Source organism: Sapajus apella, unplaced genomic scaffold (genome assembly GCF_009761245.1).
Source record: "Sapajus apella isolate SASKATOON/1434 unplaced genomic scaffold, GSC_monkey_1.0 scaffold40, whole genome shotgun sequence".
In the NCBI taxonomy this organism is placed as follows: domain Eukaryota; kingdom Metazoa; phylum Chordata; class Mammalia; order Primates; family Cebidae; genus Sapajus; species Sapajus apella.
Genome location: NW_022436980.1, coordinates 7,640,357 through 7,658,027, shown reverse-complemented (window position 1 = coordinate 7,658,027; position 17,671 = coordinate 7,640,357). Strand labels below are relative to the sequence as shown.

Sequence of the window (17,671 nt, the reverse complement as noted above, 5' to 3'; positions counted from 1 at the left end):
TGATAATGTCAATAAATATAAAGATTTTTAAGATATATTATTTTGGGGCTCAAATATTAAAAAGATTAGAGTTTAGGTAAAAAACTCACAGTTCCTCCCATTCTTTTTTTCTCTGTTGAATCTTCAGTTGTGCTCTTTCAGCTTTTAATATAAGTTTTCTCGTTTTCTCAATTTGATTTTTCACCATAATTTCACTTAGGGTTTTAGGCCGAAATTTCTTCCCTTTTTCTATTATTGAGTCCTCTTGTTCAATAACACTCTCACCTATACAGAGAATCAACATTTTTTAGTCATTTTCAGACATAAAAATAATACTCGCAAATATCGTTTTTAATCTGCCAGATAAAAAAAAATGCAGAGAATATGTTGAATTTGTAAACCAAAGTATTTATTGAGTACCAGGTGCAGTGGCTCACACCTGTAATCCCAGGACTTTGGGAGGCTGAAGCAGGCAGATCACTTGAGGTCAGGAGTTTCAGAGCAGCCTGGGCAATGTGGTGAAACCCCATCTCTACTAAAAATGCAAAAATTAGCCAGCTGTTGTGGTGTGTTCCTGTAATTTCAGCTACTTGAGAGGCTGAGGCAGGAGAATTGCTTGAACCCAGGAGGTGGAGACTGCAGTAAGCTGAAATCTCACCACTGCACTCCAGCCTGAGAAACAGAGCAAGATTCCATCTCAAAAACAAAAACAAAAAAGTATTTATTGACGAACTACTATGAATTCAACCCCATAATAAGTCCTGTGAAATCCCAAAATAAAAAGATCTAAGTCACATTTTTTGCTTTTAAGAACCTTATTAAAAGTTGGCAAGATAAGGCATATATTAAACAATTAGAGAACAAGATAAATGATGGTGAACCATAAATGATGGTCCTTCCCATCATTTAACATGTTGGGAAGGAGTGTTTGTGACATGATGGTGGGGAAAAGGAGAAAAATCGAGTAAGTCCAATTTGATACATATGATTTGAGGTGGTACATACCAACTGAAGTGCTCTGCAGCCAACTAAAAACTCGTCAGAAACACAATCAAATAATTCAAAAATTACTGGCTTTATGGCCAGGCTCGGTGGCTCACACCTATAATCCTAGTGTTATACAGGACCTAGCATAGAAAGTTAACACCAAGACAAAAGTATGACAGATTACAGGGTCTTTATTATGCCGGCGACCACAGAGGACTCACGTCTCTCCAACCTGTGGCATCGAAAGGAGGGTGCCAAGACTTTTTATACCCGAAAAGACTTTTTATACCACCTTGGGAGTGGGGGTGAGGAGCGGGGATGGGGATGAAAAGGCTTCAGACATTCTGAGGGCTAGTGGATTCTGTAAATTACCTCTTGGACAAAGACAGGGCTCTGGATATTCCAAGGGCCAGGGGACTTTTGTCATTCCGTTCGTTACTTAAGTGGTTTACAGAAGTCAAGATAAACATTTGTTTACACATTATCTGGGTAAGGTGGAAATCACAGACCTTAGTTACTTATTACAAGTCGCAGGAGCCAAGATGGCGTGGGTTAGGACTGCTTTCCTGTTACATTAGGGCCACAGAGAGCAGTTACTGATAAGCAAAGTTTAAGCAGCTTTACATAGTAGTTATTTTGCAGAGCAAACTAGCAGTTTTATTTACAGAAGCCAAGGCCAGCAGTTATTGTGAGGAGAATGGGGCAGCCACTACAACTTAATTTTGGAAAACAGCTTTGTCTTGTATAAAACGGCATTGCTCAGGTTCTAACTTTAGGCTAGCTATGTTACACTAGCACTCTGGGAGGCTGAGGTGGGCAGATTACCTGAGCTCAGGAGTTTGAGACCAGCCTGGGCAACATGGTGAGACCCCCATCTCTACTAAAAATATGAAAAAATAATTAGCTGGGTGTGGTAGCACGCACCTGTAATCCCAGTTACTCAGGAGGCTGAAGTACCAGAATTGCTTGAACCTGGGAGGCAGAAGTTGCAGTGAGCCAAGGTTGCAACACTTCACTCCAGCCTTGGGGACACAGAGAGACTATGTCTCAAAAAAAAAAAAAAAGAAAAGAAAGAAAAAAAGAAAAGAAAAATAAAAAAAAGAAAATTGGCTTTATCAACTAGCAACTTTTTTTTTTTTTTTTTTTTTTGAGATGGAGTCTCACTTTGTCTCCTAGGCTGGAGTGCAATGGTGCAATCTTGGCTCACTGCAACCTCTGCCTCTGGGGTTCAAGTGATTCTCCTGCCACAGACTCCCAAGTAGCTGGGACTACAGGCATGTGCCATCATGCCCAACTAATTACTGTATTTTTGTACAATGGGGTTTCAGCATGTTGGCCAGGCTGGTCTTGAATTCCTGACCTCAAGTGATCCACCCGCCTTTGCCTCCCAAAGTGCTGGGACTGCAGGGTGAGCCACCGCACCTGATCTACTAACAAGTTTCTATTAGGGAATCACTCTATTCATGTTTAAGCTACATATAGACATGAAAAAATAAATAATATGAGATATTTATATAGTTACAAATAACTATTTAATCATATTTCATATTTCAAATATATGGTGGTATAGAGAAAAAGTTTATGTGGCCAGGGTGGTCATGGGAAGGCTTTATGAAACAAAAGAAACTTAAGCTAGATCCCAAGAATTGGTAGAATTCAGAGAGGAAAGGAGTGAAGAGGTCACTCCAGCAGGAGCCTGGGTGTGGAAGTGCAGACATAATTAGGGAGCAGCTGTGGGTCAAGATGGCCAGGGGCAGACCTAAGTTATTTCTAGTTAAATAATTATAAGCTTGCCTTGCTTTTTGTACGCTGAAGCTTAAACCCCGAACTAAACTATATCAAATATTGGTGCAGTAAAAGAAATCAAGCGGCAACAGGAGGCCTAAGACCATCTGACAGTGCTGTAAAGCCGTGGAACACCACAGGGTGGTTGCAGAGCAGGAAATACTGCTTTGGTCCCACGAACGCCTTCTCAACATGGAGGCTGCATGAGGATCTCGTAAAAAGGACTTGTGTTAAGACTTCTGAGAAGGGAGGCAACTTCTGCTCACAAGATCCAGGAGGGTCTCTGCAGATGGGAGCTTGCAAGGGGAAAAAGCCTTGCAGGGCAGAGATTACCAGAATGCCACAGGCTCTGTCTAGGTTCTCAGAATATGGAGTAATCTTGTTTGCTCTGTGTCCAGCCCCGTGATGCACTGGGTGTGATGAAACCTGGTGGTGTCTTATCCGCTAAGCTTCTGACGCAAATGCACCTTGGCAGCAACCAGTGCTAGAACTCAGTGTTCTAGGTTTGCATGAGAATCACGTCTGCTACTGAATACGGCAGACCACACCTCTCTCTTGGCTATCTTGCCCACCTTAGTTTCAAGGCCTCTCCCAACAGTTTCAAGTCCTCCCCTGATCATCCCTTCCTGCTCCCCCACCCCTCAATTAACAAGTATATACACCTAATAAAAGCACGTGGAACCCAGAGCTCGGTGCCAACACAGTTCACCCCATGAGAGAGTGAACTGGACCCCTGGACCCATGCTGTGAACTTCTACTCTCGTATCTTTGTCTTTATTTTCTTTTCTCACTCCCTTGTTACTGCCAGGACACGGGGCACCCACATACAGGCTTGGGCTTGTTCCCAAAAAGCAGCAGGCAGGACAAAAGACTAAACAGGTGTTGAACAGTATGAGAAGGCACTGCTAGAAACATAGAATAGGTATAGATTGTGGAAGGACTGAGCACTAGGACAGCAGTTCCAGAATTTATCCTAGAATCAAAAAGGAGACATTAAAAACTTCTCAATGAGGAGGATAAACCAATATTAATGTTCGTATTGTATCATGGTCAATAGCCTAGATCTAGCCAGGCTGCAGCAGCACCTTTTATTTATTGCTGATTGGTTCTCCAAGCCATTTCCAGAATTCTTGTTCTTCTCCTACTCATCTGCAGTCACCTTGTGGAAAGCCACAAGAAACAGGTTGAAGGGATTAGAGGTACTATTTTCATACCTGTATTCTCTGCTCATTCTGTGTAAAGCGTATGTTCTTGGAACAGTCTGAAATGCAGTGTTTTAGCCCCACATTCTGGGATGGAGCCCAGGAATCTGAAAAGAACCACTGCCTAGAACCTAGCATCTGGGGAAATCCTAGATTTAACAATAGCCAGATGTGGCAAGTAAGGAAACAGCAGCATCCAGTCCTCTCACCCACTCTCGTCACATGACCAGGGTAGGGCTTCTTACAAACTACATTAAAGGCGACACAGTGGGCATGGAGCATTTGTTGGAAAAATGTGGCCTCTCATTCTCAGCTATACTGTATACTTTTGTCTCCATTGATTATGTACTCCAAAGCAACCCATCATGGAAGGAAGAGGGACAAGAGATTGAGCTCAAGCACCAAAGAAGGTTCAATGGTTCTGCCCACAGACAATTCAGTTTTGAAGTCTTAGGAATTAAGAATTTAAAAGCCTTCTTGACATAGGCTACCTGCATCTCTCTGGCTGTCCTTTCTTCCAGCTCCCTCTTTTTCAAACCTGTCCAGTTTGCTTGGTCTTCTCTCTGACTGACTTGCTCGTTTGAATTTGGAGTACTTAGAGGGCTGCACCAGCCTGTAAGAGGTTATCTTGTGGTCACTTTGTATGGCATGAACCACAATAGTATCACTTTCCAATGGATCACGAAATCTGAAAAATAAAACAAGTATTGTCAATAGTCACCGTTTTGATCATTCTGCATAATTACTAAGTAACAAAATAAAACTATATTATTTTTATTATCATTATACTGTGCTAGACTCAAATTTTAACCATATATACCAACAGGATGTCATGGAGATTGAATTGGACTTGATTAAAGAGCAAATACAGTCTTTCTAATGGAAAGACTGAACAACTCATTATTAATCACTATAATACCAGTGTTTTGCTAATATGTGGGAAAATGAAAATTTTGCAGGCAGACTGCAGTTTAATGGTAAATAGATCATATCAAACTCTGAGGAAATATAATCCACCTCTCTACATATTATATATAATAGACTATATGTTAAATATTATGTAGATATATATCTACACATATACCTATATATGATTGTTATATGACATATAATAGTTATATATAATTATCTGTAACATATAATAGATATATATTACATATATATATAATAGATATATAATATTATATCTATATAAATTATAGATATCTATAATATATAATCTATACATAACTTATATATAATTATCTATAATACATAATTATCTATTATAGTTTGTGTTTTATTGCATAGATATATGAATAAATATAACATGTAAATTATATAAATATATAAATATGTGTGTGAGTGAAGAGTCTCTAAATCAAAAAGTAGAAAAATAATTTTTAACATTCATTCCCTAGAAACTAAAGAATATTCATTCTTCATCTCACTAAAGCATTATGCATCTCACATACATTTTGTTTTTTTTAAATTACATGGTATGTGTGGTGTATATATGTGTGTTTACATACATGTGGCAATGCAATTTATTTGTATGTAGTAACTATAAGGAGAGCAGAGCTTGAGCAGTTGAATAAAAGTACAGACCTCCTCATTTCTATTCTTTGCCCCTCAGTTTTTCATATTTAATAACATTTCATGAAAGTCCCCATCTATTGGATTCCTCCATTTGCCTCTGTAAAAAAACATTAAGCTCAGGAAATCACACTAATCTCCAGTTCATCTTTCTCTCATAGCCCACATTGTCTTTTTTTAAAAAGCTCTTCATCTATGTCAATTTTTAAAATTAATTTTAAAAATTTTTCATCAATTACCTTGTTATTTGGGGGCATTGGTTCATCATTATCACACACACACACACACACACACACACACACACACACTTTTCATTTTGGAATTTATTTTTGTATATATTGATTATTCCTAGCTTGTTGGCCTTTCTTACTATTTTTCTAACTTAGTCTTTTAAACTCTATGTCTCCTTTTAAAATGATTTACTATTTCTTTTTAATTTTCCCTTTTCTTTCATAGTACTTTCTCATCTCTTTAAGACTATTTTCCTTTATGTTTTTGCCCACTGGAACTTTTAAATTTTAGCCTTTCCATGAGACCAGAAAATATGGCTGGTTTTGATCACATAAAAATTAAAACTTCTGCATAGTTAGAAAAATATGAACAAAGTTTAAGGCAAATGGCAGAGTAGGAGAAAGCATTTACAATATGCAGAATAAAAGACAAATATCTGTAATATAGACAAAGAGGCTAAAATTAAAAATAATAGGGGAAATAAACAGAACCCAAAGAAAAAATGAAAAAGAAATCTAAACAGACAATTCTCAGAAGAATAAATATAAATAAACTATAGGCATATGAAAGGAAATGCTGAACCCCACCAATAATCAAAAGGATTAAATTATTCAACCAAGAGTTATTATATTTGGCCTATTATATCGGTAAAAATGAAAACATTCGTAATACGCAATGTTATTTGGTGGTACAACTTTAACCTCTCCCCACATTCCAGTCAGATAGGTTCTTATTGCCTTCTTCCATATGTTCCCTGAAAACATAATGCTATTGTGGATGGAGGGTGCCCAGATCAGGGACAGAAAGCAGGAGTTAAGGAAAAGAGTATTTGATAATAAGGATAGTGGGGAGGCAGAAGTGAACCCTGACTTGGAGGAGGATGGGCAAGTGGGTCTTAGAGCTGCGGGCACTAGTTCCCTGCATCTGAAAGCATCTGGGGAGATGGTAAGGGCTTAAGAGTGATGTCTGTATGTGTGTTTGATGTACAGCGCAGGGGGCTCCTGGCCTCACAAAACACTGCCTGCTCCAGCAGAGCACAGAAACCACAGAATCAAAGGACCAAAAGAAGCAGGTAGGCTGGGAAAATGACACAATGAGTTTCAGTAGTACTGAGACTGACTTTCCTATCTTCTTGATGAAAGCCCAGAGTCAAAGTCAGATTTAAGTTAAACAACAAAAAAAAGCCATGTACTTACATACCTAAGTTTGTAAGTTGGGATTCATATATATATGAATATATATACATATATATACTTATAAATATACTGCAAATACTTATTAAAGCCAAACATAGGCTGCTATGCTGAGAGTTCTTCCTGAAATGAATTTCTTCACCACTTTCACCTTTTAGCAGGTAGCAATCTGGTTATAATTCAACGATTCAAATATTGAAATATTATCCAGAAATTCACCTATTCAGAGATGTAATACCTGGTAAAAAGTGCTATAATTTTCAGGGTGAAGTACCAGAGAGGAGATAGCAGCACGAGATAGACAGACCCAGAGGCAGAGAGAGAAAGAGCTCTGAAGATCTGGAGAGGGTTCCCTCTCACTCTGCAGTTAAGCACTAATCAGCACTCCATGAGAAGGAGTCTACCTGAGGCTGGGAAAAGAACCACCAGAAAGGAAGAGGCAGAATAATCCACAGATCTCACACAGTTGAAATAGCTGATAATAAACCTGATAATACATAGTCTACTCAGAAGAGTGTTGTCTGAGTAGCTGGAAACATTAGCCCTAGACTAAAGGCTGCCCCGATCTCACCTAACAAAGATCAAAGGCAAGTCTCAGAAAAACAAAACCAAACTTTTCCCAAAACAAAGTTCAACAATATTTTAAAGTATACAGAGATTAAGATGGTGGATAGGAGGCAGGACTAGCCTGCAGTTCCAGACAGAGCATTGTGTGGAGACTCACATCATGAACTTTTACTCCAAGAACTACCATAGGAACATACCCAGAAAACTTGAGAGAATCCACAGACCCTTTGAAGGAACTGGATCACCCATGCAGGCTCACTGAGATGCCTAAAAAACGGAATCTGCTTACTTTCTCAATGGGGAGGCTCCTGGTCTGGGGCAGTTCTCAGCCCTGCTCAGCAGCTATCTGGAAATAGACTTGCTTTTGGGATGGTATGGTGGGAGTGAGACTGACCTTTAGGACTCTGGGCTGCACGGGAGCAGGGTCAGGCCTGTGACTACCAGCTTTCCCCAACTTCCCTGTAAGACTCAGCAGAGGCAGTCATAATCCCCCTGGGAATATAACTCTATTGGCCTGGAAACCACGCCCACATCCCCACAGCAGCCGCAGCAGCAAACCCCACCCAAGGAGAGGCTGAGCTCAGACACACCTATCCCTGCCCCCACCTGGCAGTCTTTCTCTACATTCCCTGGTACCTGAAAACAAAGGTCATAATGTTGGGAGCTCTACAGGGCCCTGCCTGAGAAACCTGCATACTTAACCAGGTGTTCGTAGGGCAAGTTTGCACCCTCCCTACAGGACTGCAGCTGATGGGCTCTTGAAATGGCCACCTCCTGGCTGGAGCCAACCAACACAAAACGAGCACACTAAACAAAAGCATAACCAAGGACCCTCACAGAGTCCGCTACACTCCCCTGTTACCGCCACTGAAGCAGGTACTGGTATCCATGGCTGCAAGATCTGAAGATGGATCACATCACGGGTCTCTTTGCAGACACTCCTCAGTACCAGCCCGGAGCTCGGTAGCTCTGCCGGGACTCAGGTGAAAGGATGGGGGATGGTGAAGGATAAAAGACTACACAATGGGTACAGTGTACACTGCTCAGGTGATGGGTACACCGAAATCTCAGAAATCACCACTAAAAGACTTTTCACATAACCAACACCACCTGTTCCCTAAAAACCTACTGAAATTTTTTTTTAAAAGTTTTTTAAGTATACAGAAATATCTAGCACCTACAGTGTAAAATTTACCAGGCAGACAGGCCAAAAGTATAAAAATGCAACCCAAAAAAAAGTATTTTAAAAAGCATAAAAATGTAACCCAAAATGAACAGAAATAAATCAGTCAATAGAAAGATACACAGAAATGACACAGATAATATACCCAGCAGACAAGGACATTAAAGCAATTATTATAATATATTCTTCATTTATATATAATACATATAATTATATATTACATGTAGAATATATATAATTACAATAATATATTCTACATTTTCAAGAAGGTAGAGGAAAGCATGCGTTAAGGTGAAGAAAATTTTTAGCTACTGCACTAGGAAGTCAATAAAAATGACTAATAATAAATGTATATAAATACATTTTTTAGATATATGGTTGTGACCACTATAAAAATATTAAAACTGATTCTTTTTAAGATATATGTTTTAAGATATATCACGATTCTTTTTAAGATATATCATTTTTTTTCCTGTCTCCATTATTAAGCACAATTATTGGCGTAAAAGAGGTTTTCAATACCCGTTTTTAGACTGCATTCTAGTCTGGGCAATAAAGCAACACTCCCGTTCTCCCTCTTCCTCTTCCTCTCTCTTCCTCTCCTTCATTCTTTTTTTCTTTCTTTCTCTCTTTCTTTTTTTTTCTTTTTTTCCAAAATAAAAAATAAATTAAAAAAATAAAATAAAATAAATAAAAAGCTTTCCCACGCTTCTGGTTGCCTTCAAGTCTCTGCCAAAACACAAGTAACAGTGGCTGACTCCTTAATACAGCACGCTCAGAATATGTAGCGTTTGCTTTTTTTTTTTCATTTTTTTGGTTTTAAAAAAAAAAAAAAAAAAGATATATCATGTTTATGTAAGATAATATTTATTATTTAAATGTCTATTATTCCTAAATAGGAATTTATTCTTTAAATGTCTATTATTTCCACAGATTCCATGTAATTCCAATAAAAATTTTAGCATGCATTTTCTAGAAATGGACAAGTTGATTCTATGCAAAGAACTTAACCAATCTTGGAGAGAAGAACAAAGCTGGAGGATTTACAATATTAGATGTCAAGAGTTAATTAAGACAGAGTGATAACGGCACCTGGATAGACAGATAGGCCAATAAGATAGAGTTCAGAAACAGACCCACGAATGTACAGTAACCTAACTTATGACAAAAGCATCACTAGAATCTAGTACAGAACGGATGGTCTTTTCAACAAACAATACTAGGTCAACTGGACATCAGTATAAAAACAAATGACGTGATCTCACACCACTTATAAAAATTATTCAAGATGGATAATGGAAAAACAATAGAGCTTCTGGAAGAAAACACAGAATTATTTTATGAATTGGGAGTAGGCAAAGGTTCTCCAAGTATAACATAAAAGCATTAATCTTTTTTAAAAAAGACTTCATTAAAAGACAAAAACTTCTATTCAACAAACAACTCCATTAAGAGTAAAGCCACATACTAGAGCAAGATGTTTTACATATGCAAACACACATATACACATATGTCATATATAGTCACTCATATGTACATAAATAACCAAAGCTCATATGCAGATGTAAACAATTCCTGCACCTAGTTTTAAAAATGGACAAAAGACTGGAACAAACACTTAACAATAGAAAATATAAAAATGATTGGTAAATATATGAAAAAGGACTGAAAATCACTCATCAGGGAGATGCCAATTTAAACCATATAGAGATGCCACCACAGAATAGCTGGAATTTATAGGGCTGACAATCCCAAGTGATGAGATTTAATCATGGCTGGAATTTAAAGGGCTGACAATCCCAAGTGATGAGATTTAATCATGGCTGGAATTTAAAGGACTGACAATCCCAAGCATAAGTATTATGGATTTGTGTCCCCCCAAAAACCTATCTTGAGGTCCTAATCCCCAACACCTCAGAGTGTGACTTTATTTGAAACTAGGGTCTTGATGGAGGTAATCAAGTTATAATGAAATAATTACAGCAGGCCTTAATGAAACATAACTCGTGTTCTTATAAAAAGGGGAAATTTGTACATAGAGATAGACATACACAGGAAAAACTGTATGAAGAGACACAGGGAGAATATCGAGTGAAAGCAGAAGATTTGGAGTGATAGATTCATGAGCCAAGAAAACCAAAAGTTGCTGGCAAACCACCCGAAGCTTGGAGAGAGGTATAGAACAGATTCTCCCCCACCAAGTCCTCAGAAAGAACCAACTTGCCTGACACTTTGATTTTGGATTTCCAGCCTCTAGAAGTGTAAGACAATAAATAACCAGTTTTAAGCGAATCAGTTTGTGGTACTTTTTAACAAAAGCCCTAAGAAACTAACACAATGGGGAACAATAGGGATTCTCATACATTAACGGTAAGAGTGTAAATTGATCAAACCATTCTGAAAAACTGACAGGATCTAATAAAACTAAACATGCATATAACCTATGGCCTAGCAGTTCCACAACTGCGTATATAACCAACAGAAATAAGCACTTATATCCATCAAAAAACATACACAATGTTCACAGTAGTATTATTTATGGTATCCCAAAAACAGAAACAACTCAAATATCTATTAACAGTAGAAGGGATAAACTGTGGTATAATCATTTTAAAGAAATATTAAAAAGCAATGGAATAGAATACACTACTGCTACATGTAACAACACTGATAATCTTAGACATCATGAGTTTAAAAAAAAAAAAAGCCAAATGCAGAAGAATCCATACTGTAACACTCTATTTATATGGAATTCACAAACCAAACTAATATATGGCAATAAAGATTCAACTTTGGAGAATAAGTATTTCCTGGGGTGGGGGGCACATGGGGGAACTTGCTGAAACGCTATAAATGTTCTCTATCTTAATCTGAGTAGTACATATATCTATACATCTGCAAAAACTTTTCAAGATGTTAAGATTTACATACTTTACTTATATAAATTATATCTCAATAAATGACAAAAAAAAAACAATCATTTCCTCTGGAAGTTAAATTGATGCATGACAGGGATAAAACCAGAGGTGGTTGTCTTTTATTTCAAGTCCTTTGATTCTATTTGAATTTTTATTTCTTAATACATACATGTTCATTAATTAACTTGATATAAAATAAATAATTCATCAAAAGAGAAAGTAAATATGTATTGTATAATTTTAAAAATCTAAGTGTTAAACTAATTTCCCACATTTAAACTAGAAAGGGGAGTACAGAAAGCTCAGGAAAATACCAGTAGCAGTGACAAGACGATTCCTTGAGATTTCAAGTTAGTGGGTACCTTCCAGAGCCCTCTTATCTGGCCACTTCACTGACACTACTATACACTATGTTATTCAAACGTGTGCTCTCAAACATCTTAGCTTGTAGAGAATATGGATTCTACCGATTCTTTAGCTTCATTAGGCCGAGTTCATGCTTCTCTTTTTCCCAAGCTAATTCCTTTTCTACTTGTTGAATTTTGAAAGCTGTTTTTCTGTTTATCTCATCGCGGATTCTGGAATCTACATCAAAATCCTGCAGATAAGAAGATCCGTTCATCAAAATGGGTACTTTATCAACTCTCTGTTTCATACAGATTTCAGTTTTGTTCCCAGTTTCATGATGCATCATAACTCTTCCCCAAATGTCATACACTCTCTCCATTATAGAAGAAAAATAGCATATTGTTAATGTTACTTCCACAATATAAGGAGAAATGTTCTTCTCAGTTAACAATAATGCAAATAAAGTTACATGTTTTAAGATTTTTTTCCCACAATAAAAATAATGAATGCTATCAATATTTGGAGAGTATACAGTTTTAAAAACTACTCTCACCATCTCAGAGAAACTGCTTTTACCTAAAAATCGGACATGAGGTAGATCCTCATGGCAACTGATCAATATCTGAACATCCCCCCCTGGTGTGACCCCACCCATGAAAGATGGCAGTCTCTGGTGTCTTCTTGACATCACCAAGTTTTTGTTGAATCTCCTTCATAAAGGGCTCCACACTAGAATAAATTAAAAGATGCCCAAAATAAATGGCTGTTGAAATTTTGAAAGAAACAAACAAAAAGAAAGATGATTTTAAGTGTTTCTACTTGTTGGAAAAATAGTCATCTCTATCCAGAAACAGCATATGTCAAAATAAATATCAAGTTTATATTAGGCTTACCGTTCGTTTAAACTGCATATGCTTTGGTAATTCTTCATTCATTTTTAATAGTTTACAAAATTCATTCCTCAAAGCTTTGATTTGCTCTCTCTTCCTTGCCTTTATTTCTTCCACTTCTTTCATTAATTTGTCATGTTCTCTTTTTCTCCTAGCATTCTCAATACTGAAAACGGAAATTTAAAACGGTAAGAGGTTATAACATAGAAACAGCAAAGAAAGAGAAAATTAGTATTCAATAATTTGAAAATTCATTAAGCTAGGCCAACTTCTGCACTGTTTGTTTTGCAAAATCTCAGGCCTAGTCAGTATTTATCAAAAAGTTCCATACCTGTAGGCTTTGGGATCTTCAATGTCTTCTGGAATTGGCTCTGTTTCAATTCCAAACTATAAGAAGGGAAGTAAAAGGTTAGCCCTTTAAAACTGCATAGCATTTTCCCTAAAATATCTAGGAAGAAGTAAATTAAAAGCACAAATTGGTTGGGTTTTTTTCCTGCCAGTTTCTAATAACTATAGGTCTGAAAAGTAGTTTCACAAAAAAAAACCTAAGAAAAAATTGCAGTTTACTAAACTTACTCATTTCTGATTTGAAGGAGTATGTAGGAAAAGTCTTAACCTAATCACATGTCTGCAAAATGTTAAAATCCCCATAATTTCCCCTCAAAATGTAAATTACTAATGTTCAATGCTATTAACACAGAATTCTCAAAACAGTCTAGATCATTTAATTCAAAATACTGTTTTTCAGTATATCCCTTTATCACAGGTATCATTCATGCAAATACCTCAATGTGCCCTAGAAATATTTCAACATATATATTTTTAATTTTAAATAAGCATTTTATATCACCTTCTCAAAGGAAGACACAAAGTAGAAAATGCAAAGAACAATATAATCACCCTCCTTGAAAGAGAAAGATATGAAATCAGAAATACAAATCTCCCTTCAGAAAGGAAATCAGTCTAAATTTGAGGGAACTAGGAAGCAAATCACTTAAAAGTACTCTGTTCATTCAGGTGCTGGGCTGTAAAATGTCTTTGTCCATGATGTTAAAGAAGAATTATAACCCAGGGAACAAAATAGCCTTAGTTGGCTAACTAGTACGTTCATAAATAAAATTAAACTTTATTCTCTTTTTCAGAGAAGACAGGTCTCTATTTTGCTGTCATTTGTTGTAAATAAATATTCTTGATAAAGTTGTTTTTGATAAAGATATGAAATGTAAATCTACGTATTTTTATGAAAGTCAAGGTTTACGACTTTAATAAAAGCAAAGTCAGAAAACATGATCAATATGAGACAATAATGGCTAATAAATTGTACTGACTATTAATCACTTAGGATACAAATTTACTGAATTTTATTTATTTTTTATTCTTTTATTGGCCAGAGCTAAGTCCCCTGGTTCTCTAATATCAGTATGACTTCTAGGATTTGATGCTGATACTGGGACAATTGTCTCCTGGCCACAGTTGTTTCCAAGAAGGTTGAGTTACACAAAGTTCCAAAATACATGCCAGTGGATCTCAATCCTAGCTGCACATTAGAATCACATGAAGGATAGTTTATAAAATACTGACGCCTGGACCTCACCTTCAGATATTCTAATTTAATTGTTCTTGGGTAGGCTCCGGCATCTGTACTTCTAGGGCTCCCCAGCTGATTCCAAAGTACAGCAAGGTAAGAACCTCAGACCAGTGCAGAGCTTAGTTGTTTTTTAAAAAATTCTTTCTAATTTTTTCCTGTTTTTTTTTTTTTTTTTTTTTTTTTTTCTTTTGAGATGGAGTCTCTCTCTGTCACCCAGGCTGGAGTGCAGTGGCACAATCTCGGCTCACTCCAACTTCCACCTTCCGGGTTCAAGCAATTCTCCTGCCTTGGCCTCCAGAGTAGCTGGGACTATAGGTGCGTGCCACCATGCCCGGCTAATTTTTTGTATTCTTAGTAGAGACGAGGTTTCATCATGTTACCCAGGATGGTCTCAATCTAACCTCATGATCCTCCTGCCTTTGCCTCCCACAGTGCTGGGACCACAGGCATGAGACACTTGTCCCAGCCTAATTTTTCCTTCTTAAAAGCAATGTCTGCTTCAGTGATTTCAGAAATATTGATTGCAGCCATAAATAAAAGAACATGATTATTCAAATGTGGAATAGTATTTTTCTACCCAATATGGGTTTCTACAGAGAGAGCTGGCACAAAGTAGAAACACATTTTCTTCTTGTTTATATACTTTCTTTCCTGTAATTCCTTTTTCCTCTCTAAACAGCAGCCCATACTCCAAATTTTGCTATTAGGAGAAATGCAAATTGACCTACTCATATCTTCCCTACATTCTTTATGTGTTCTTTGAAGTAGGCTACTGGCTAAATGGGAAGCCAATATGTTCATAGGAATTTTAGTTGTAATCTTTTTAATACAACTCCTTTCTCCTTAGGAGCAATTCTAATGGTTATTAACTACTGATTTTATCTGAAGGAACTGCCTTAATAATATACGAAATTCAAGTAATATGACCAGAAAAGGACATAATTTGGGGATCTGAACCCCCAAACTTCATCACAAAGCCAACAATCTAGTTCTGCTTTTAAAAAAATACTTTATACTCAATCATGACCCACACTGTCACATTCTAATACTAAAGAAAGATATTTTTGCAACCCCCGTCAAAAGCACACTTCATGGCATACATCCTATATTAGCCCTTACATTGAGTCAATGAATAAATGGAAAGCAAAATACAATCTGAAAAAACTGTGAACTTTGAAAAAAAAATTTTAAAAAAAGTTTTTTTTTAATACAAACTTTTGACTACATAGAAAAATGGACATATGCTTTTCTAATTTGGGGAATTCCAATCTTTAATAATAAGGGAAATGTAATACCTTTAATATTTTATATAGGAGCACCAGAAAGTCAAATTATAATACTAGCAGAAAGATTAGACTATAATCACTATAAGGTGAATGTGTCTAAATAAATTTAAATTTATAAAGAATATGAACCATTTTGATATTAGCATTTTGAATAAAGTTTGTTATTACTTAACTGGTTAATTAATTACATACCCTGGGAGATGGCACCTTGGCCTTGATGTCTTTCCTTAGCATAAATTCAGAAAAAATGTTGAAAACAAAGATATTACCATCTCCGCCAGTAGTCACCAAGAAACGATCATCAAAGCTACTAGCAATACTTTTAATACATCCATAGTTATTGTCATGCATATTGAGGTGCCAATAGTTCACCAAACTGGTCAATGAAGGATCATTCTCATCTAGGACATAGACTCGAATTGCTCCATTTTTCATTCCACAAAACATCATAATTTTGTTAATGCTATGAAACAAAAAACGTAAATTATTCTTCCCATTAATCTGAAAATAATGCTTAATTTCAAGTCAATTAACAAATAGCTAAATTAATAACAAACTTGTTATGGACTGAGTTGTACAGCCCCAAAATTAATATATTGAAGCGGTAACCCCTAATACTTTGGGAAGTAACTGCATTGAGATAGGGCCTTTAAAGAGGTAATTAAGTTAAAATGAGAATACTAGGGTAGGTTCTAATCCAGTCCGCCTGGTGTCCTGATAAGGAGAGATTAGGACACACAGACAGACATCAGGATAGCACACACCCAGAGAAAAGACTGTGCAAGAAGGCAGTCATCTGTAAGTCAAGGAGAGAGGCCTCAAGAGAAACCAAACTGCTGACATCTTGATCTTGGAACTTTAGCCTCCAGAACTGTGAGAAAAAAAAATTTCTGCTGTTTAAGCGACCTAGTCTGTGATGTCTTATTGTGGTAGCCCTAACATACTAATACAAAAGAATAGAGAAATATAATTTCAGGATTAGCTTTGATCCTATTTATTCATTTGATTTATTTAACCAAATATTTTTTGAATACTCCTTCATTTGGATGGATCTCTAAAAACTGACAATATCCATGATGGACAAAAGCATAGACACCAATGGGATATGGTTTTTTAAAGCTCTTTGAAATACCACTCACTTGAAAGTGATAGTTTGGATGGGATTATCATCTGTATTCTCAAGATAATGGACATCAAAAGGTTCATCTTTTTGTTCTTCGAAATTATTGCTTTTATCACAAGGGGGGAACTCACAGTGATACAGAAAACCAGAATCATAGTCACCCTGGAAAAGAGATAAGTAACATAGAAGGTGGTACTTGAATATAACACACGTAAATGCATAAGAATTTTTTGATTATTTCAAATTCGAAAATAAAAAATAGATGTTTTCAAACATGTATTTCTACATAATTTCTATTATAGATTTATTTCTATAAATCATCTCCTTTATCCATTTATACACAACTATATAATTATAATAATAAAAACCATATGATGATTTGTTTCCTCTTAAAAATCATTATAAGAGAGAGATCAGCTCTGACTCCCTACAGAATTTCATTTTATTTCTTCAAGCATTATTATGCAGAATTTGCATAAGCAGTAACAAATAATAGGGTTTTGCAGTTCCTTGTTTTTACAGCTAGTTTTCAGTCTAAGGAAACTGTAAACACTGTTAATTTTCCAGGAAGGGCTATTTCTGAAAAATTTATCCACGTAGTGAGAAGACAAATGACCAACTGGAAGAGCTATACTGCTCCAACGCTAATGTCCTTATTACTGAGATTCCTTATTACAGGAAACAAATTGAAGGTCAGAACAACTTTATGAACAATAAATAAATAAATAATAAAGAGAAGGTAACAATATGATCACCTCTGAAAATCAAATTACTAAAGTTTTCACTTTTGACAATGTCATACTTGATTGTTTCAGC

At 36.3% G+C, this 17,671-nt stretch overlaps 1 protein-coding gene across 6 annotated transcripts in view; it reads right to left on the bottom strand.

Moving 5' to 3' along the window:
- The window catches only part of CFAP44 (cilia and flagella associated protein 44), a 136,446-nt gene that overhangs the window by 46,824 nt on the left and 71,951 nt on the right, over positions 1-17,671 (bottom strand). For all 6 annotated transcript variants that reach the window (XM_032299053.1, XM_032299052.1, XM_032299056.1 and 3 more), the window contains 7 exons: positions 16,872-17,017; positions 15,925-16,195; positions 13,190-13,245; positions 12,862-13,024; positions 12,088-12,218; positions 4,445-4,641; positions 90-264 (listed from right to left, as the gene is read on the bottom strand). In XM_032299053.1, the coding sequence (XP_032154944.1) occupies positions 90-264; positions 4,445-4,641; positions 12,088-12,218; positions 12,862-13,024; positions 13,190-13,245; positions 15,925-16,195; positions 16,872-17,017 (1,139 nt within the window). The remainder of the gene's footprint in view (positions 1-89; positions 265-4,444; positions 4,642-12,087; positions 12,219-12,861; positions 13,025-13,189; positions 13,246-15,924; positions 16,196-16,871; positions 17,018-17,671) is intronic.